Source organism: Equus asinus, chromosome 11 (assembly GCF_041296235.1).
Source record: "Equus asinus isolate D_3611 breed Donkey chromosome 11, EquAss-T2T_v2, whole genome shotgun sequence".
In the NCBI taxonomy this organism is placed as follows: Eukaryota; Metazoa; Chordata; class Mammalia; order Perissodactyla; family Equidae; genus Equus; species Equus asinus.
The window spans coordinates 80,630,601-80,654,091 of NC_091800.1; the positions used below are offsets into that span (position 1 = coordinate 80,630,601).

The following is a 23,491-nucleotide window of genomic DNA, read 5'->3' on the forward strand; positions in this document are numbered from 1 at the left end:
ATACTCTTTGCAACGTATGAATTTGTTAAAGAGCTACACATAATTACTTATCAAAGAAAACAATCTGTTGTTATTTTTCAGACTAAGTTTTCTAACCCCTTTTAGTAGGTAAAAGAAAAAGAAGAAGAAGAAGAAGAAAAGGAAGGGAAAGAAAAGGATGTGTAACAAACTAAGTGTAGTTAAACATACGGGAACAAAGCCATGATTGTTAAAACATCAAATCTTTGTAACATAAAATAATATCCTTTTGCCCCAGAGTAGGCTACATTACAATGAGTAGCACAACTAGGAGACCAGGGTGAGTTTACTTTACCACCAAGAGTCTGGGTCTGTGTTTATTCTCGAATCACAGTGGGTGCAGAGTGGGGATAGCCGCATACTGGAAAGGTTGCAGATACGGTTGTTATTGTACAGGTAGTTGTCTGTTTCCCCAACTTATAGCACCATTACAGACAATCATCTGGTACTCATTTTTATAGTCTGTTTTAAATCTACGTCTGCCTGTAAGTGAATTTACATGAATGGGAGGGTTAATTTCTTTCTTCTACATGGAATTTAGTGAAATAAATCTGCTCACCGTTTTCTTCTTTTGGTTTTCGTTACAGTTATTAAAAAAGAAAGGAACTTCCACATTTCTTCAAAGACTAGAACGGGGAGCTCCAGTCACCATTGCATCGCAGCTCAGGGTTAGTAAAGTTTTCAGATTTCGAAAACATAAATTTTGATTATATCAACTGTAGAGCGTTTGCGTAGAATTTTTTCCCCATTTTTGACCACTTAAATAACTTCAGAAAAAAGTAAGCATGTGCACCCATGTGCGCACACACACACAGAGAATGTGTGATAAATAAAAGAGCCATGGATTGAAGATAAAGGGGCCAGCCTGGTGGAGTAGCAGTTAAGTTTGCATGCTCTGCTTTGGTGGCCCAGGGTTCACTAGTTCGGATCCCAGGCGCGGACCTAGCACTGCTCGTCAAGCCATCTGTGGCAGATGTCCCACACATAAAAAAGAGGAAGATGGGCACAAATGTTAGCTCAAGGCCAGTCTTCCTCAGCAAAAAGAGGAGGATGGACAGAGGATGTTAGCTCAGAGCCAATCTTCCTTAAAAAAAAAACTCCTTTATATTTTCAGTCAGTTTCTTCTTTGGAAAATCAGTTTGGTTGTACTTCTCTCCTTAGAAATCTCTGACGGATATCACTGGAAAACTTGAGATGTGCACTCCACACTTTATTCATTGCATCAAGCCCAATAACTCCAAGCTGCCAGAAACCTTTGATAATTTTTATGTGTCTGCTCAGCTACAATATATCGGGGTCCTGGAGATGGTGAAAATCATCCGGTATGGATACCCTGTTCGGCTTTCCTTCTCGGATTTTCTGTCAAGGTAAATTCTGCTCTTGAAACATTGTGTCCGCTGTTCAGTGTAGCATATTGATGATATTGTAACAGGAATCTTCTGTTTTCTTCTCTGGCATTGCCTTTATTGTTTATATTTTTCTATCTTGCGTGAACAAAATACTCTGGGAAACAATGAAATGCACTGATAAGGCTTATGTAAAAATTTATTAAACTTTACTGAAGCTTGAAAACCATTTGCATGTTCCCCTAAATTTGTGGATTTCCTTGCATTTGAAGATTTATAAAATTGTTGCATATAACGTTTACATAAAAGTTATAATTTAAAAGAAGAACATATATATGTGTTTATTTTTTCCTTTACATCCACGAACAAGACTTTTTTAGTTCAGGGGTTGGCAAACTGCACTCATGGACCAAATGCAGCTCACCACCTGGTTTTATAAATAAAGTTTTATCAGAACACAGCCACAGGTGAAAATAATGAGAATGTCTGTTTTTAGGCAACCAAAAAATGAAAACGGGTAGGCAGAAAGAAAACTAGAAAGTATTTAGTAATCTTAGATTAAAACTATGAAATTTAAAAATAATATTAATATAAAATAATATCAACATTACAAGTATGAAACTAGCATTTTGTGGTTAAAAACTAACTGCAAAACAATAGTATGGAAAAATCTGTTTGACAAGTTATTCATCTAAAAAAAGAGATTTTAGGACTTTTGTTGACCAGAAGTTCAATTTGAACCACTAGTGTGATGAAGCTACAAAAGTAAAACAAAGCAAACCAACCCAAAAACTGAAATCACGAAATTGGAAATACTTAGCTCAGAACACAGGCTACGATATTTACATTATGGCTAAAGTTTTATGTTCAATTCTTATAACATTTGTTTTTCCATAAGAAAGAAGTAGCGTTTGTTTCTCGTGTATTTTGGTAGACTTCACAAAGACACAAAATAAGAAAATAAACATCCTATGAGTTCGTTTGAGCCATCCGTTTTAAAAAGACTGACAGACTGTCTTCAGAAGAGAGAAGATAAAATCAGCCACATATCAGGATAAATTATTTGGGGAATGAGTATGTTTAACCTGCAGAATATGTATTTCAGATAGACAAATATTTCTGTTTAAAAACTTCAGAGACGCTTATTAATGAGCTAACAGACACACTGTCTCCTCTTTATAGGGAAGAACTGCAAAGTTGGGCATTACGTAGGGATACATTAAGCCTGAATATAAGAATTAGTTTGTGCTTCTGTTGGCTAGGGGTGGTGGCGTCCCGTCGCTGCTCGTTGTGCTTTAAGAGGCATCAGGTGAGGATTTGCGTCTTTCTGGTCCCTCAGTGGAGAATCATTCGTGGTCTTCAGAAATGTTTGGCCTATTAAAGAGTATATATATTTCCCACACGTTGTCATTTGGGAGTTAGTCGCCCCTCCTGCCCATTTAAGTACAAGTGGTCTTTGGATCAATGAGTTTAAAACCTGCCCATATACAAGTTTAGAATAATAGATCCCCAAATTCATGCCAGACCTTCTGAGTGACAATCAACAGGGAGTGGGATCTGTGGACCCCTGGTTTGTCTCATGGTGAGGGGTCAGGTGGTATTACCCGCTAGTGGCATATGGTTTCAGAGGGCCACAGGCCTGGATCAATTATAGTTCACCCAGCAGTAGTAACTCCTTGCCCAAGCATCGCTGAGGACAGAGGTTCTCCAACATTAGAGCCCATCAGAATCACCGTAGGCTTGTTAAAACGCAGACTCCTGCACAGCAACCCCAGAGTTTCAGATTCAGTAAGTCTAGGTGAGGCCTGTGAATTCGCCTTTCTAATGAGTCCACGGGTGATGCTGACATTGCTGGTGTGTGGACCCTTCGAGAACCACTGGCCTAGTGACTTGGGGATAACGTCTTTGTTTGGTTTGGTTTGGTTTTGTCCCAGCCAAAGGTTGGACGTATGTGAATGGTTTGATAATCAAAGTGACTGTGGTGAGAACGCAAAATCTCAGGCATTTGTGGATTTACTGACAAAGTCTATAAACTTGTCGAGATTCCTAAGTGATCTGTATGCACTTGAAGTTTGAGAAGTGCGTGGATTCCTACATTGTATATGAAATAGATTAATCTCACTAGATGAATATTTTTAAAGGGCATTTAGTGCATTTTCTTCTGTTTCTTTATTTTATTAGAGTGTCCAAGAGTCACGGAATCAAAGAAACTTTGCATTAAAGGGTCCTTCAATGTTTCTCTAGAATAATCTTTGGTAGCTGCATGATTACTCCATTCCCAGGAGAGTGTGTGAACATGGATGTGTGTGTATGCATGTATACAATGTTATATATAACAATGATTAGAAGAATTGTTTTACCTTTGTTTTTTGTGTTTTTCCAAGTCTAGTTTGACATATCTACCCTGCCAGGACTAATCTCTATTAAAATAGTATATGCAGTAAATGTCTCTTAAAATGAAGTACAAGTTTTTGTATGTATGCATGTCTTGCTAGACTATGACTTCTAGGCTAGGACCGTGTCTTATTCAGTCACAACGCCTGTGCATTGTAGGTATTTAATCAACGTTTTCAGAAAGAACCCGGCATTGGGAGATTAACTGTTGTTCAGTTTAAAGTAAGGTTTCTGCATCACAAAGACCATGGCTATACTTTATTTGGTTAAAAGAGCAGTGGAGATGGGAAATGATACTTTTCGGTAAATCTTTCCATGCCTTTCATCAGCCCCTTACCTGAAAGGAGTCATGATTTCTCCTTATCATCCTTATTTGCAATGGCAGATCAGTAGAAATGCAATTACTAATTTATTTCAATCGAAATTTGCCACCATCTCTCTTAAATGAAAGACACCATTCTGAAATATTATCACGAAAAACACCGATATATTCTGTGTTACACAAAATCCCAAGTCAGTGGCTTGAAACAGCAAAGGCTTATTTCCCTCTTACAGTACTTTGCCTGTGGTTTAAAGGTAGCACACCTAAGCCCAAATCAGTTCTCATCTGGGTCTCTTTTTCATAATGGGCCCCAGTTAAAAAATAGCCCAGATCTAGGGCATCCCCTTTTGGTGAAAGAGGGAGAAGAGAAATGGCAATGGCTGTTACAGCTTCTGCTGAGATGTGGCATATGTCACTCCCTTATATCCCATTGGTTAAAGGCAGTCACTTGGTCAAGGCCAACATCAATAGGGTAGAGAAGTGTCCTACTCATAGGAGGTACTGGAAAACACATAACAAAGAGTGGAATGTGTACACTTCTGGCTCAGTTGTCTGTTGCTGTGTATCAGGCCACCCCAAAACTTAGTGGCATAAAATAGAAGTTTATTATTTCTCCCAGTTCTGGGTTAACTGGGGTTAGTTGGGCAATTCTTCCTTGAGGTCTCTCCAACAGTTGCAGTCATATGGCAGCAGAGGTTGATGTTAGCTGGGCTGGATGTACAAGACGGCTTCTTCACTCACCTGTCTGGTTCCTCAGTGTTCCTCCATATGGCCTCTCTCTCCAGCAGAATAGCCTGCCTTTCTTCCCTGGTGCCTCACGGTTCCAAGGAGCAAGCAAGGACACTTGCAGTCCTCTTGAAAGCTGGACCTGGAACTAATACAGCATCACTTTCCCTGTATTCTATTGGTCAAAGCAGTTGTAGATCAGCCCAGATCTTTTTGGTGAAAAGGAAGCAATTGACAATGGCCAACTTTGGGACAAGCTACCACATCCTCTTAAAGGGAGAACGTGCAAGTCACTGAGAACAATAATCTTCCACAGCCACGCCCATTCATATCAACTGCTGTTATTTCATCTCACCCCAGTACGTGTATATGAGTTCAGTGTGTTGGATAATATAATACTATCTTTTTTTTTTCCAAATTAAAGAGTTGAGGGAGAGAATAATATGAGTAAATGCTGATTAAGTGCTTTTGAGGAGTCCTTAAAGGTGTGGTACCATGCCTTGTACCTTGTAGGGTACCCTACCATCATTTTCCAAAGCTTGCTTTAATATGCTGCAGTCTTGTGACATTATAAGTAACATAGCTTTTCAGTGGTTATCAGTGCCAGATTTTAGTGATATGTATCTCTACTCTTCTCAGGGTCCTAATCCTGTAAATTTTCATCCTCGTCTAGACTTAGGAAGGACATCTTTTGGAATCTAACTCTGGATCCTGGGTGGAAGCTTCTAGGGGTCATGCCCATCATCATTCATCCATGGGCTTATTTATGTTGGTGGGGAGAGTACAACGACATCACTACAGGGAGAGGTTGACCCTTTAATGAGGTGACCTTATTTGGAGAAGACAGAAGGGCTTGTCCAGTGAAAGCACCCCAGGGACTGGTATTATGCTTGGCATGGTGAGGGAGCACGATCTGTGCTTTGAGACAGCTACTGGATGAGATCCCTGTTAGAATTAGTCTGAATCATTGAGCTTGTTTAAATGACACAGTTGTTGCTGAAAGGTCAAGCAGTGAAAGAACACAGCCGTGATATTAAATTGGGTGTGGGGAGATGGATGAAAGAAGACACACTCCAGTTTATTGGATTAAACTAATGGGCAGTGGCTGCCTGATGAAGCAAAATCACCAATCACAGATCTGGGTTGGAATCTTCTAAAAGTTTTCCTTGTTACACAGAAGTGAGGCCAGTTCCTGTCAATGCAGCTCTAATAGAAATGTGAATTAAGAAGTTCAGGAGCTATTAAATATTCTAAAAGCTTTAATTGGCAAAGCATGAATTTTCTTCAGGGTAATTTTGCCAAATCTAACTGTGCTCTTTCTGCTAAAACCCTCCTGCAGGATTGGCTGATTGTCTAAGGTTTAATGATGTTAGAGAGGGAAGAGGACTTATTACTTTTCAATGAAATATAAAATAGGAGAGAGAGGTATAAGAAATAATCCTAGAAGTCATTTCAACCTAAACATTATTAAGTATATTTTTATTGGGAATTTGTTACACTGCCCAGTGGAATATGAATCATAAATTCCCCCATAATCTACTCTGGGAATCCGCAGATGCCCTCTATAAAGGGTCACATGGTAACTATGGTGGGCTTGCAGGCCATAATGTCTCTGATGCAACTGCTGAACTCTGCCTTGTGGCCGAAAGCAGCCGTGGAGAGTATGTAAACGAATGGTGAGGCAGGGTTGCAATAAACTTTATTGGCAGAAACAGAAGGTGGGCGGTTTTGACCCAAGGGCAGCTAACCCTTTATGTAGTCTCATTCACCCCCTTTCTGACAGAGTTGGAAAACAATCCACAGAAAAAGGACAGGCAATGAAAGATGACTTTGATATTTGCTTTTGTACTTTCGTAATCTAGCTTAGATCTTAATTTCTACCCTAACAAGTTATATGATCTCCCATGATCATTTATTCACTCATTCATTCACATGCATTTCTTCACTATTCATTAATTCACTCTTATTTTATCAAGCATTGTACTGAATCTAAATGTCGTATGGCTTGGGAAGTCGCTATCAGCAGCAGCAGCAAGGGCATCACCATTGGCTATCTTTGTGTACCTGCTGTGGGTCAAAGTCTAAATCTACACTTTATACTTAAATTCCCTTCCTCATAATAACATTTTTAGGTAACTACTCTTATTATATAGATGTTAGTTATTGTTTAATTAATAACTGCCAGAGCTTTGATTTCAATTTACCTTAAGTAACATTTATCAGTGCTGACAGAGCATTGGGCACTGCGCGTGCCAAGCTCTTTACAGGCATTATCTCGTTTCATCCTCATAACACTCCCATGAGTTTACTATTAGTAGCGTTCCTGTTTTATAGCTGAAGATACGGAGGTCCCGAGGAGTCAGGTATTGGCCCAGAGTCTCCCATCTCATCCCTGAGGGTGTTTTTAACTCCTCCACATGCAAGATTTATACTGATATTGGCACCGTTCTGCTTTTCTCATTAGGATGGGCAATCTCTTGATTGATTGATGGGCTTGATTGTCACTAGCACCCACAGGCACAGGAATGCCAGAATGGCACTATGTCATCAATGAGGAAAAGAAATCCCTGGACATTCCTAACATTCAGTGGTGGGCCCTTCATTCTGGATTATCTTGTTCTGTTTCCCGAAAAACAGCCCAGTTCATTTTGCTGAGTTTCTTGGACTGCGGTTATTCTCGTACTTAATCTTGCAAATTTATACGATGGCAACAATGTAGCTGGGTGATGGAATGCAGATGCACCACTGATGACCTCTGAAAACTTAGCTCAAGGAAGCGGAAGAAAAGTTATCCTGAATATGCAGAACTGCACATTTTCCTTTGAAATAATGTAAAAAAATGGAAACAAAAATGACTTTAGTAACTTTATAACAACCTTGGAAACAATACCCCAAACTGGCCATTCCAAATGATTTTAAACGAATATGTAATTCCACTTGAGTAAGCATTCAATACGAAACAAATGAAATCAGGGTCATTATTGCTATTCCAGGAAAATAGACAGGAAGCTATTTTCTGCATGAATTCAATATTTTGACAGTTGCGTTGTATTTTTAATACAATTTTGGGAGTACATTAAAAAGTTCAATCCCAGAATTCTGAATCTTATTTATCATTTGATGTATCTGGGCTTCCCCACTTCCCTCCAGTGATGTACCTTAATGTTTTTAATTATAAATTATGTCAAGCAAAACATAAATGCAAAATGACCTTGCTTTCAGGACCAAGACAGTTTTAAATAATTACCTAGAAGTTGCCTGTTTCATTACTTGTAAGTTATTTAATTCTGTTTATAGAAGAATGATGTTGTTTAATGTGACCGTTAGTACGTGATAGTTTTCATTCATTATATCTAAATAATCTTAATAATTCAGGAGTCTACAAAGAACCTCAGGCCATCATTGGGATCTTTGAGGGAAGCTAATCAATATCATCTTTTTCCTTATCCAATTTTTCACCAAAATTAGAAGACAAAAATGATCAAGATGTCACCTTTCTTGCACATAAAGTCTAGGTTGAACGACATTGTTTGTCATAAGAGGCAAAAGCGCCTGCAAAAAATACTCAGAATTGGGCAGAATTCCCCCAAGTTACAGACAACTTGGACTCAGGTAGACCTCCCCATGAGGAAGACTGTTCAGGGAAGGCGTGGAGCCTGGCAGAGCAGAGAAAACAACTGCTTCTTTGCAAGCAGTTTGTTAATAAACAGCTGAGAATGCTCTGTTTGTCTCACCAAAATTATCAATTAGATTGGTCAGTCACTTCACCTTCCCTTGTGAAGTGTGAAGGATTAGACGGTGACCCCGAGTGTCGGCCTGCTTCTGTCTCTAAGGAAACACAAGGAAAGAAAAGGAAGCTCCCTCAGTACCCCTTGGCAGTGCCTCGTGTTCCGGAATCAGTGGACTCATCCAGTGAACCTATAAATAACAAAGGGGGGAGGTGGCTATACCCCTGAGGGGGACATCTGTAGTCTTTGAGAACATTCTTTATCCCGCTGTCATGAGCACCCCACTGCTTCTTCGTGTATCCTTCTGAACCACTGATAAGCAGTAGACATTTTGCACCCAAAGATTCTGAAGTGGGCCAACAAGGCCTTACTTTAATGATTTCAAGGCCTCTCTGTCTTTGGGGCTGTAAATGCATTCTTACTTCCCATCCCAAACCCTGTCCTGACAGCTAGTCCATCTGAGTCCCTCAGGGATTCTGCAAGCAGAATAAATGAAAACGTTAAAATACAAAAAAAGAGCAATTCAAATAATAAAATTCCAGTAGCCTAGATATTCTTCAAATTTGACTATAAATCTTCTTCATTATCAAGTTCCCAGTGAAAAATGAAAGTTCAAAGATTAATACATCTTCTAAATTAAAGTCCAGAGATATTCGATTCCAAAGGAATTGAAATACCAAATCTGATTATCTTGCCTTTCTGAGTTAAATGTCCAAAATTCCATATGCATAAGTTAAATTACTATTTCTGAGTCATTCTTTCCATTTTCTTACTTGGCTCAGACTTAGCTAAAGAGGTTCCAGACGTCCTGGTTGAGCTGGGGACTCTTCAGCATAACAGTCTGAGCGATCAGTCATTGTATTAGCCTGTTGGGCTGCGGTAACAAAATACCATAGACTGGGGGGCTTAACCAGCAGACATTTATTTTCTCACGATTTTGGAGACTAGAAGTCCAAGATCAAGGCGCCAACAGGGTTGGTGCCTGGTGAGGGCTCACCCCTTGGATTGCAGACAGCTGCCTTCTCCCTGTGAGCTTCCATAGGCTTGCCTCTGTGCGTGCACACAAAGAGAGAAAGAGAGTGAGAACAAGCCTGAGAATGAGAGAGACAAAGAGAGAGAGAGAGAAAGCACTCTCTGGTGTCTCTACTTAAAAGGGCACCAGTCTTATTGAATTAGGGCCCCACCCTTATAACTTCCTTTAACTTTAGTTACCTCCTAAAGGCCCTATTGACAAATACAGTCACATTGGGTATTAGGGCTTCAAAATATGAGGTTTTTTTTTGGGGGGGGGGCACATTCAATCCATAGTAGTTGTCTTAAAAGATGCGACTAACTCAGATCTCATATGTTGCATTAATTCATTGCCAAGTCTCTCATCATCTTCACATTGAGGGTCCAATGAGTAAATTGTAGACATAAAGTTATTTTGGCACTAAATATATACACATTAAATTTAGAAATCTATTCCTAATCTCTGGAGCAGTATATTACACAGAATTATTCTAGAATCTAATGTTTTATGTTGCCAATGACAAGGGTAACCGTAGAGTATATTGACCAAACCAGGGCATGTTTCATAGTGAAATGGGGCACTATAAATAATTTTGACAAGAATACAAGAACAAGCTGGAACTGTCCCTGGCAAACCAGGACATTGGTCACCCTGACTGTCTTCACACTGCGCTTATCTTCTTGTGAGTCTCATTGCATTTCATTACCAGGAATCTTTAATCGCTGTCATTCCCAAAAGACTATAAGCTCTGTTAAGGAAGACTTCCTACTACGTGCACATAGTAGGTTGTCAACAAATATTTGTTGAATGAACTAAGATATGAATGAATAATGTTTTAGTTTTCTGTGTAGTTTTATAGTTGAGCTCTAAATGTTGTGTCCAAGATGTAGTAGTCATTGATATCCTATATGAGATGCATTAGTGGGTCAAAATAGTTGTCATTATCTAGCCAGCTTAAGATGTTTGGTTTAATTATGCCTAAATATTTCCATTTTAGGGTAGTCATTTAGACTTTAGTGTGAGACCATCTCAGTCTGGCCTGAGTCACAGTATAATAATATTCTCACTTCCCAAAACAGTGAACATTGTTCAGTCATTCTTTGAAATTTCTAGTCATTTGATAAAAATAGAACAATGCATATATTAGTACTCATATTGATTATAAAAAATCACTTCATTTGATGTTTCTTTCTTTGTTCTTTGAACTAAAAGCACTCTCTGTGACTTTGCAAAGGTAGAGGATCAATTTATGCAGTAGAAATATTTTTAGGAATGGAAACATCAAATCACAATAGACGCTGTATTGATATCTGTGTTTAGGGGAGAAGCTATTCTTAACTAAGAGTAATTTACAGTTAGAGCTGACCCACTTGACAGTGTTTCCACAATAAACTCACTGAATCCTCTACTATAACTACATTATTGTAAGACCCTATTAGTTAAACTTGAAAACCTATTTTTGTGCCAATTTGCTAAGTAAATATTTATATGAAAGAAAGATTTCTACATTTAGCAGAACTCAATTTTGGAATAAAAGTAATTTATTTTATTGTTAAGAAATCCACAGTTTTTTTTTAAAAAAATCCACAGTTTTAAAAATATGGTGATGACAACATATTTTTAAACTTTAAATGAATATTCCTACAAATCTCTTTCTATTTATGACCAAAAAAATCCCAACATATTTCTGTACAGGATCTCAGCTACTTTCTCTGCAGCTGTCAAAAGTGGAGTAACTTATATTAGGAAGAAACTTTTAATATATTCTAAACAATGAATTCAAGATTCTAGAACTAGAACTTTCAAGAACATTCAAAAACTAGAATACCACATGTGGCATTCATCAAAATCATGTTCTCCCTTTTGTGAAGGAACTTCTTTTAGGTCTCTACAGAGCTAAGAGCTAGCTAGCTCTACAGAGCTAATGTACTTTATACATTACATTTAGTAAAGAAATGATTATTTAACAAGATAGTAAAGCAAGAAAGTTATATCCATACATTTTCCGTTAGAGATGATCACATCGTTTCAAGATTGACTTTTATAGAAATATTAGGAAGAGACTCTTTTAAAGGAGCCATTTCAAGAGCTATTGAAAAGTAGTCCTGTCCCAGTGGAAGGTGTGTTTGGAGCAGGTATAGTAACAGAATGAACTACTTTCTATGCCAAATATACCCCATTGTTAAGACCAACACTGATGCCACAATCATCTTCCCACACTTGAATTAGTTCAGCACCTTTTAATTAGATACTTTTATATGTTGACTTCTAATCCTTTATTGTGCTTTGAACATTACTCCAAATAAAGCACACATACTCTCTTAATGGGACACGCATTTCCCCCAAAGCCAAGCCAGTACCCTTATTCATGGTGATTGATTAAAGGTCTCATCTCACAGCAGCTTCTGTGTTCTAGTCCTGTTCCTTGTTTCTCAGGCTCGCTGACTTCACCATACAGGATCCTCTTGGTCGATACTCTCATGGTGCATGTTCACTGAGAATGGTTAATTTCTATATGCCATGCTACAATGCACCTTAGAAATGCAATGTTAATAGCATCTTTCCCATTCCAGCTCTTTATTACTGGAATAGAAAAGATCTTTATTGGAATAAAGAGTTTGTCCCTCCCACTATACTGTAGTATCGTCTCACAATCTTATCTAGATGCAACCTCAGTGACGTATACCAGTCTCCTATTTCAGATTGTGATCCCCGTACCTAACACAGGGCCTGGTACAAGATTGGTGCCTAATAATTATGTTGTTGGTCTCGAAATAATGAATAAAAAATTCTAATTATCTCTGGTCATTTTCCAGGGAATACTCTTTGTCCTTGTGCCTCTGCTACTGTTTATGAAATCTGTGTTACTAAACACCCTCCCCCAAGCATTCTTCAGACTAAATTAAGTGAGTGCCTCTCAACCGCAGCGGCTCAGTAGGCTCACTGGATTGTGGATGGCTGGGTTGGGGCCTGTGTGTGGTAGGTAAGGTTGCCAGGTAAGAGACAGGATACCCAGTTAAATATAAATTCAGATAAACAGCAAATGTTGAAGATTGACAAAAAAGATTACTTCTTAGGGATACCTTGATGTGTCCTGGATCACTATTTTAAACATTTCTCTCTCTTCTCTTCCATTTCCTTCCCTCCCTCAGTCTCACCTTCTGTCCTTCCTTTCTTCCACAAATACGTATGGATTACCTACTGTGTACAAGGAATTCTTAGCTACACTAGCTAATTGAGTGCTTTTGCAGTTCTTGGAGACTAGGGTATGCAAATCTATTATTTTTACGTGTCTCTGCTTTCTGTTTGTTTTTTACATTAATGATTGCTAAATGTTGAATAAGTGTATTGGGTAAAAGAATGGAGCATCTCTGTATCATACTATGGAGTCTAAATTTTGTGATCTTTACTCAAATTACTCAAAAATACTAAGAAAAAAATCCTTTCTGTTAGCATACATTTTAATCTCTGTCCCATTATTCAGGTATAAGCGGTATCTACTTAAGCCTGAAGGAAAAAATAGAGAGATACATATTTTGATATAGAGATACATATTTTCACATACTTTAAACCAACACACAACTGTAGGCATATGTAGAAATGCAGCCATTGAGTATGAGTTGACTATTAGGACACCAATTGGCTAAACTATATGTATAATGACCAGATATCACTGAAAAGCTACAAACTCACTGAGCAAATAGTAGACATTGTTTTTTCTACCCTTCAGTATATCCTATTGAGAATAATCTTTACCCAGTAAACATATTTATAGCTATAACATCAAAAATGTAACACTTTTCAAATACAAATGACTACTATTTAATAGTTTTTGCTGTTGACCGGACACTGTCAAAACCCATATTATGTAATCTTAGCGTCTTGCCACTATGCAAGCTGCATTGCGATTCCCATCAAAATCTCAGACGCAATTCATCTGAATTCGTCCTCCTTGCTTTTTTCCACCAAAAGGAGATACTCCTTTGGTGTTTCTTCAATGTGCAAACTACACATCAGGAGGAGCGTGAACTTTGGTTTCTATTGTAGGCGTACAGAAGACACTTTCTGTTAAGTTTCTCTAAATTATTTTTATGAGTGTGAGTTTATTTCTAAAAATTTTTAACAGTTAATAAAATGTAATTGGCACACAATAAACTATGCCTGTTTTTTGATTATAAAAAAAATGACAAATTTTGACCTAAACTTACATCCTAGAAACAATTCCGCAAGTCAAGAGGTGAACATATCCATCACCCCCAAAAGACTCCTCATGCCCTTACATAGTCTCACCTTCTTATCCATCCCTGCTTTTTCATCCCCAAACAAAGATTGATATGCTTTTGTTTATTGTAAATTAGTTTCATTTTCTAAAATATTTTACAAATGGCATCATAAACTGTCTACTCTTGTCTGGCTTTTTTCACTCAGCATAATAATTTAGACATCCAACCATATGGTCGGGTGTCTCTATAGTTTAATGAGTAGTGTTCCTTTTGTACATTTACTCACTGTTGATAGATATCTAGGTTGTCCCCGTATCTGGTTATTACAAGCAGAACTACTTTGAACACTTGTGTACAAGTCTTTGTATGGACATGTTTTCATTTGGGAGTGGAGTTTGGGGTAAATATACAGAGTCGGGTGGCTGAGCCATGTGGTTAGTATATGTTTAACTTTTTATAAAACTGCTAAGCTGTTTTCCAAATTGATCATAACCATTTTGTCTTCCCACCAGCTGGCTAGGACAGTTCCAGTACTGACATCCAGCATTTGGTTTGACCAGTCGTTGCATTTTTGACATTCTAATGGAGAGGTGCTAGCATCTCAGCGTGCTTTTACTTTGCATTCCCCTGGTGGCTAATGATGTCAAGCATCTTTCCGTGGGCTTATTCATTCACCATATGTCTTCTTTGGTAAATTGTCTGTTCAAATGTCTTGCCTAATTTTTCCTTGGGTTGATTATGTTTTAGAGTTCTTTACAGATTCCGAAGACACACATATTCTAAATATTTAATTGCCAAACATTTTTTTTAAGACTGTGCCCTGTCTTCTATGTTGTGGAAAAGACTGGGTAGAATTGGTGTTCATTGTTAATTAAATATTTGGTGGAATTTGCTGGTGACACCATTTGGGTGTGGAGATTTCTTATTGGAAGGATTTTAAGTATGAATTCAATTTCTTTAGTAATTCTGGGGATATTCATGCTGCCTATTTCATCTTGGTTGGATTTTAGTAATTTGTGGTTTTGAGTAATTGCTCTACTTCATCCAAATTGACGAATTTATCTCTACAGATTTGTTGGTAACATTCCCTTATTATACTTTTAATATCTACAGTGTCTGTGATAATATCTTCTCTTTTGTTTCTGATACTGATATCTGTCTTCTTTTTTTCTTTACCAGTCTTACTAGAGTTTTACCAATTTTGTTTATTTATTCAAAAAACCAGCTTTTGATTTTGATTATCTCTATTGTTTTCTGTTCAAACAATTGTTCAAATAACTTCATTGATTTCAGCTCTTATCTTTGTTATTTCTTCCATTCTGCTTGCTTGAGGTTTACTCAGCTCTTCTATTTCCAGTCTTATGGTGGAAGTTTAGATTATCAGTGTGGAACCTTTCTTCTTTTCTAATATAAGTGTATATATTATTTATATTTTTCTAATATAAGCATATCAATTTAATATAAATTTCCCTCTATTTGTTTAAACAGCACCATTGAGCTGATGCTGAGTTTACCATTTTTTTCCCCCATATCCCCTGGCCTGGATCCAGCCAGCTCTGAACCCAGAAGTGGGTGTTGGTGCAAACAGAAACAGCTCCAGGAGAAGCTCTCTACTTCAGGCTCCAGGAGCAGGATGTGAAACTCAGAACACTCCAAGCCTGTGGAAATACCCTGTTTTTTATTTCCTCCATTGTCTCATGCCCCATCCCAAGCAGTCCTGTGGCAGAAGGCCCACAGATACCTAATTCTCTGAGGGAGGGGAGCCTTCCTCCCTGGTCAGAGAGTGATGGTCCCGAGAGGGCAAAGTGAACGCTTATTGACCTTCTCTCTTTCTTGTCAGCCTGCAGCTCTGCCCAGATGCAGATGCAGTCATGGGGCTACACAGTGGAGAGGGGTCAATAAAGCCCCAGACTTCAGGTGGAAGGACAGGAAAGGAGAGACCAAAGTAACCAGAAAGTGCTAGTGAGGCTGGGAAGGAGGAGGAGCCCTGGAAAGTGACTCAGTAAACCTTTTCATGAATCCATGGCTCACCTCCAAGCTGTGTGCATGTGGATCTTAGGCTTATTTCACCTTCATTTTTTTTTATTTCAATTTATTCATTTTTTATAGCCTATTTTTTAGAGCACTTTTAAGTTCACAGCAAATTGATTGGAAGATAAAGAGATTTCCCATATACTCTCTGACCCCGTGTATGCACAGCACACCACCACCCCTTATCAACATCCCCAGCAGAGTGGGACATTTGTCACCACTGATGAACCTGCATTGGCACATCATAATCACCCAGTCCATAGTGTACATTATGGTTTACTCTTGGTGTTGGACATCATCACCTTCATTTTTGAAAGATGTTTTTATGAGTTAAGGTATTTTTAAGTTGAAGTATTTTTCTTCTAGTATTTTAAAGGTATTACTCCTCTGTCTTGCACTCTTTCCAAAAAGAAATGAGCTGTTGGTCTTAACTTCGTTTTTCTGTAAGCAATTTTGTGGGTTTTTTCCTGTGTGCTTTTAGAATTTTCTCTTTTTTACTGTTTTTGAGTGATATGAGTATGTCACACCTTGGTGTAGTTTTCTTCATGTTTCCTGGGCTTAGGGTTCATCAAGCTTCTTGGATCTATGAGTTTCTTGGATCTATGGGTTTATGGCTTTCATCAAATTTGGAAAAAATTTGTCCATAATTTCATCAAGTATTTTTTCTACCCTCCCCTCTATCTCCTCTCATATGGAAACTACAATTACACGTATATTAGACACTTGAAGTTGTCCCCACAGATCACTGATGCTCCTTCTGATCAGTGCACATCACTGATTTGCATCTTTCTTCAGTCTTTTCTCTGTGTTTCATTTTGGATAGTTTCTATTGCTATGTCTTCAGATTCATTAATCTTTTCTTCTGCAATGTCTCATCTATGCTTAATCCAATCCAATGTATCTTTTGCTTCAGTTACTGTAGTTTTCATCTCTAGAAGTTCAGTTTGGATCTTTTAAAAATGCTTCATGGAGGGCTGGCCCCGTGGCCAAGTCGTTAAGTTTGTATGCTCCACTTCAGTAGACCAGGATTTGCTGGTTAGGATCCTGGGTGTGGATCTAGCACTGTTCATCAGACCATGCTGTGGTGGCATCCCACATGGATTAACTAGAATGACTTGCAACTGTCATATACAACTATGTACTGGGGCTTTGGGGAGGAAAAAGAAAAGAAGAAGATTCGCAACAGATGTTTGCTCAGGACCAATCTTCTTCACTGAAAAAAATAAAAAATCAAATAAATAATAAAAACGCCTCATGTCTTTAATATATTTTATTTTTCTTTTAGTATCTATTAGTCTACTAATCTCATTAGCTGTCATTTCTGAGTCAGTGTTGATTGATTAATTTTTCTCTTCATTGTAGCTCATATTGTTCTGCTTCTTTGCATGCCTGGTAATTTTTTATTGGATACCAGATATTATGAATTTTACGTTTTTAGGTGGTGTACATTTTTGTATTTCTATAAATATTCTTAAATGTGGTCCAGGAAGCAATTAAGTCACGTGGAAAGAGTTTGTTGTTTTGAGGTTTTGCTTTCACGCTTTGTTAGATGGAACCAGGCCAGTATGTAGTCTGGGGCTAATTATTTCTTACTACCGATGCAGAACAATTGAGCCCTCTCTCCAGCACCCCAGGAATTGCTGGGTTTTTCTCTCTGGCTGATAGGAATAAGGTAGTTACCCCTCCTCCATTTGGGTGGTTCTTTTCTGAGACGTTGGCGGTGTATTCACATGCGTGTGCTCATCAGTGTTCTGATGGAGACTTGAGGGGGTCTCTGAAGATCGCTGGGATCTTCTCTTGGTGCAGCTCTCTCTTCTCAGATTTGCTGCCCTGTGAACTCAAGCTGTCCTGGCACCCCTCATCTCCCAGTGCCATCGCCTTAACTTGAGGAGATCCTCAGCCTTCACTTGGCGTCCCTCTTTGTGCCACAGCCTGGAATCCACCTCCCCCAACCATGAAGTAAGCTGAGGGCATCTTAGGGCTTAACTCATTTGTCTCCTGTCCCTCGGGGGATCTCTAATCTTCGTCTTCTGGTGTCCAATACCCTGAGAACCATTGCTTCACGTATGTTGTCCAGTTTTAAGTTGTTTGAGGATGGGAGGTAAAACCACTTTCTACTCCTCTGTCTTGACTGAAAGCAGAACTCTGTGAATTCACGTTTTTATTGGTTTCCTACTAGATGGGTACTTTATCTATAAATGGTTCCTGGGCTATCTTGTGAGCGCCTATAATCTATTCTTATGACAGAGAACTTCCTAAAATGATGGTATTGTTTGAAAGCTTGTATTTTTTAAAGATAAATTTTGATAGTTTGGATAATGGTATACTTTTCTCTTTTGATTATTCAGATTATGTATACCAACTTTTCCTAAACAGACTTGTATCTCTCTATAAAAATTAACATTGAGCAGCTGGTATTTCATAAAATGATGATGCTAGACAAGAGTTTTGGGTAGGAAGTGGAGGCGAACACTATATTTGTTTGAATGTGCATGGGATTTTAAATAAGCTAAAATTAAGCACGTTAGAAATTGTCCAGGAAGCTGATAACTTTCGTTCTTGTTCTTAGGGAATTCATGGCTTGAAAACGTCTATGACCAAGATGGTCAGAAATGTGCATTTATGTGCAGGGTTCTGAACAGACTTACGAACGCTCTGCCCCCAACCCTGCACCAACAGAAAAATACTTTGACTCAGGAAGAAAGTGCCACTTGCTTTGCCCACAGTAGAATTTTCAGAGTTAACAGGAGATCTCCAACTCTCTGATTAATAATCTATTAGTGCTTTAACTCAGAGACATAAAAAAGCCTTAAGGTACTTCAAAAATTTATCAGTAACGAGAATAGAGCATGTGCTTTTAAAAAGTGCACTTCACTTATATTTCTCATATGTTATCTCGGAAATCTTTGCAGCAACTGTTACCTGCAAATATTGCTGTAACCATTTATCAGACATTCATCAGTTCAGGAATAAGGCTCAAAAAATTAAGATTTAAGCAAATCCCTTTGGCCTTTACTGTGTGCAATTTCCATTTCATTTCAGTGGTCAGGGGATATATATATCACACTAGCAATAATCTGTGTCAAAGAAACAAACAAAAATCCTGATTAAAACAGGCTTGGAAGGTATAAGCCATATATATGTCTTGTACATTCTTTCCTTAGGATTCTCATACATTATTTATTCATTTAGTTAAAAATATAAAGTCCATATGAAGCTGCAGATACACTTTCTCGGCATCATTCACTGAAGTATTTAAAATTAGGAAAAGTAGCGATCACAAATAAAATCTAACAAAGTAAAATGTTATATTATGCCTGTACTCTATTTCCCTCTAAAGGGTATTTTATTTCTTGCCCTAAATCTTATCTAAGTGTTCTCTAAAGTCCTAAAGCTTGAAAGCTCAAAGACGTTGCTATCAAAGTTATTCATTGGAATTAATACTGAGTTCCTACAAGCGACCTGAGACCATTCTAAGTGTTGAGGATACAAAGATGAATAAGTCTCGCCAGAGTCTGAAGCAGCTCCCGGTTAAGTTGGGGAATAGACAGAATAGACACATAAGATGATAGTACTGCAGGTGTCATCGCAGCCTGGAAGTCAAGCCTGTTATCTCACCACATGGAAGTTGCTCAAAAGAAGTTCCTAGAGGACTCTGAGCGGTGATGAGAAATAAGCTTGTTGAAGAAGGTGATGGAGAAAATGCCAGACTTAGACTGAGACCTAAGGATGAGGTCAATTAAGGCTAGGATGAATAAAGGGAAGGAGGTGAGAAGCACCATCAGGTGTACAGGGAAAGACATTCTCACTGCAGGAGCATAAGGTGTACGGGGAAAGACATTCTCACCGCAGGAGCATAAGAAAAAGCAAAGAAAATGAGAGCAGAGAGAGAAGCAAGACCTGCATATTTTAGGATACAAAACTTGGAATTTATCCTGTCACTAATAGGCATTAAATGTTTAAAACAGTAGAATAATGTGGTTTTGTTTTCCTTTAAGCTAGGTGAGGGGTTGGCAAACTACAGCCTATGGGCCGCATCCAGTGAGCGGCCTGCTTGTTAAATAAAGCTTCATTGGCACACAGCATGGTCATTTGTTTACATGTTGTCTACGGCTGCTTTCATGTTCCAAAGGCAGAGCTGAGTAGTTGTGACACAGACCGTATGTCCACAAACCCTAAAATATGTACTATCTGGCTCTTTACAGAAAAAAATTAGCTGAGGAGCTAGATGTCTCTAGCACAAAAATTCTCCACTTTGGCACTTGACATTTTGGGCCAGATAATTCTTTGTCATGGTGGGCTGACCTATGCTCTGTAGGATATTTAACAGTATATCTCGCTTCTACCCACTAGATACCAGGAGCACCCCATCATGACAACCAAAAATGTCTCCAGACATTGCCAAATGTCTCCTAGGAGGGCAGGATCTCCTCTGGCTAAGAACTACTTCTAGCAGCGAAGTGGAGTTCGGTTTTAAGTGAACATGATCTTAGCTAAAGTTAAAACAGTGTGAATTTGAATGGACTGAAAAGACAGATGTGGAAAAACAGATATTTGGAATGTGAAAATAACATCACTTAGTGATTATAAACACGGGCCTTCAGACAGATGAAAACTGAAGATGACTTCCAGAGGTCTAGCCTGAGTTTCAGGATGGTGCCTTAGGTCACTGTTAGGTGTCCTTAACTGAGATAAGTAGTCGCAGCAGAGAAGCAGGTGTTAAGGGTAGAGAATGAGTTTGGGTTTGGATGTAGTGGTTCAGGTACCTATGATGTGCTGAGGTAGAGAAGGCTAATAAGCTATTGAATATGAGAAAATTCTAGCAGAAGACGTATATCGGCATGTCACCAGATTATGGCTAGGGTTTAGATGAAAACCAAAGAGTACAGTGTCAGCAAAGCCATGGGAATGTGAGGCCTGTGGACTGCGACCAAAAGAGTTTCTGCAGCAGAGAGAACCAGAGATAAGGAGTACAGGTTGTCCACTGTATCTCTAAATTAGGGAATGACTCACTGAGGATGCTGGGTAGGAGAAAAATGATGTAGATTGAGGCGGGAATGGTAGTTGAGAACTTGTGAAAAATATCATAAGAAGAAGACAAACAAGAAGAGACAAGATGAAGGGTCAAGAGCACCATGCCCTCTGAGGAATACTGTAAGGAGAGTCCCCACTTAATGCTGGCCAGAAACATTTACGAGAATCACGTGGGTGAGCAGGACACTTTGTTTAAATGTTTTATGAGGGCAGGTTCCCTAGAAACCTCTAGAGTGTATAGATAGTGTACTTGGCTGGTGGCAGTTATGACAGCATGAGAGGGTTTTCAAGGGCATCAGCATCACACCAAATATTTGCAACAGGCTGTGAATATGTTGGCAAGTCATAGTTTGCATCTCCTTCTCCTTTCATAAGATAGATCTATGGTCACATGTAGGATATATCTTTCTACAGCAACACATTTATTATGCATTATATATAAACATAAGTTTTGGTTCCTGTTCATGAAGGGGACGTAGGAAGATCCTGAACTCACTTCCTCCCACGAGACACACTGAGTCTACAGCCACATATGGAACAGTTTCCTCTTACAAAAACCTAAAGGCTAGCTGAGTGAAGACTACACATTGGGTAAAAAAGTGGATCTGTTTTGTCATTTTCAGTAAAGTTGATCTAGTCAGCAGTCCTGATTTTAGATGGCTTTTAGGTGGTTTAAAAACGGCTTTAAATAAATCGGTCACAGGCTTCTTTTAATATCATCACCCAATCTGAAAGCATAAAAGAAGACACATCTGAGGAAAAATGGCTACTGGTAAAAATTTTAAATAATCCAGATGAATATGAAGAAAAGAGTGCTATTAGGTCACAATTGGCAGGGCACAGTGCCCTGGAGAAGAAGAGGCAGCCTTGCCAATTCTTCCTCATGATCCCCCTGCTCCCTTCCCCGGGACCCCTGGTGCTAATGTAACCAGTGCCTTCTCAGTGCTGTGGAGAGGGTCAGCGAGAAACCCGACACCGACTCTGACCTCGGAGATAGCAACCGGGTGCCAGAAGACAAAAATGGCCAGTACCCCCTTAATATAAGTTAGAAAGAAAAGTAAGAATGAATTGTTGTGAAATTCCTGTGCTTTCACTCGATGGCTAATAAAATATGGTATGCGAAGGTATGATCACTAGTTTTTATATATTTGTATAAATGGAGGGTCACCAGCAAAACAATATCCTTGAGTTATTACTAAAATAATATTAAATAATATTATTTATTACATTTGCTTTATAAATAAATGTACATAAATATTATAGATTGAATTATAGTCATATATAAAGTGATATTTAAATAATCATTGAAATTTTGTTTTCTCCCACCTCCTCGCATTTCTCCTTTCTTCCCTTCTTTCTTTTATCTGCTCACTCAATAAGAGCTTGTTGAATGTTTTCAACATACCAGGCACTGTGGGGTTCTTTAAGGATAAAAATATGAAATGCATAGGCTATTCTCTGTCTCAGAAGCTGGGGAAAATAGAAAATGACAAGGTGGCGAGCTGAGATAGAAGAGGATGCAGGCAGTGTCTAGATCAGGCAGTGGAGGTTCCCAGGGAAGGGATTCATAACTTTTCCAGGAGTGGACGACATTCGGCTGAGGCTTGAAGACCACTTAGAGTTAACCAAGAAAGAAGTCAAGGGGCAGTTGTCCACACAAGCATGTGCAGAAGCACAACAATGGGGAGAATGGTGAATTCAGTAAATTTCAGCATGGCAGGAGTGCGTGATCCTAAGGGCTGGGAGATGTTTAACTAGGAAAAGACAAAGTGAGGACTGCATCATGAAGGAGCCTGTCCATGAAAAGTAGGACCATATGCTGAAGATGAGAGTCCCTGAAGGATGTTGAACAAAACAGTGTGAAAATTTGAGTAGACAGGGCAAGTCGGGTATATTTAGGAGATTATTGATTATAATAATCAAGAAATAAGTGGCTGAGGGTTTATGGAGAGAACTTAATTGAGATGAAGAAAAAGACGTAAACTTTAGAGATGGATGGGTTGTAAAATAATCAAGACATGTTGATGAACTAGTCTTGACAGACTCCCAGGTTTCACAGGTAGGGAGGAGGATGGATGGAAGAGAACTGAAGAAGGATGCAAGGGAGAGTATGTGGGAGGAGAGGGCAGTGGGACGTGTTGGTCGTGAGGTGTGCTTGGGAGATCCAAACTGTGCTGTCCAGGAGGCAATTCGACGTACTGGTGTGAAGTTCAGGAAAGAGATTATTGTGTTTGACATACAGAAAATTTTGAAATCACTAGTTTATAAACAATGGTTATAGCCTTCAGTGTATTTGAGATTGCTCAGAGAAGACCTTCCAGGAGAGCAGGAAGCAAATTCTGAACGGCACATCGATTTAGTAGAAGGAGGAAGGCAATGAGGTCTCCAAAGGAAACTGAGAAGCCATGAGACAGGTGAGAGGGAAACATGATGAAAGGGAGGCAGCCAGGGAGAAGGCTGTTTCAGGGAGGGTGAGTCTGTAATTTCTTATGCTACACAAACATTGTTATATAAAAACAGAAATGTGTGGCAGGAGGAAAAGCCCCGAAATATAGCTATTGGATTTGACATATAAAATGTTGTGAAATATCACGACATAGGATATTTTGATAAAGTTGTGTGCACAAAAAACAGAAGCTGGATTGCAGAGATTGGAG

The 23,491-nt window shown here is 38.7% G+C and overlaps 1 protein-coding gene across 4 annotated transcripts in view; it reads left to right on the top strand.

Annotated features, from left to right (window-relative positions):
* Nucleotides 1-23,491, top strand: part of MYO16 (myosin XVI) — a 599,178-nt gene that overhangs the window by 456,595 nt on the left and 119,092 nt on the right. For all 4 annotated transcript variants that reach the window (XM_070520138.1, XM_070520137.1, XM_070520139.1 and 1 more), the window contains exons 26-27: nucleotides 606-686; nucleotides 1,180-1,385. In XM_070520138.1, the coding sequence (XP_070376239.1) occupies nucleotides 606-686; nucleotides 1,180-1,385 (287 nt within the window). The remainder of the gene's footprint in view (nucleotides 1-605; nucleotides 687-1,179; nucleotides 1,386-23,491) is intronic.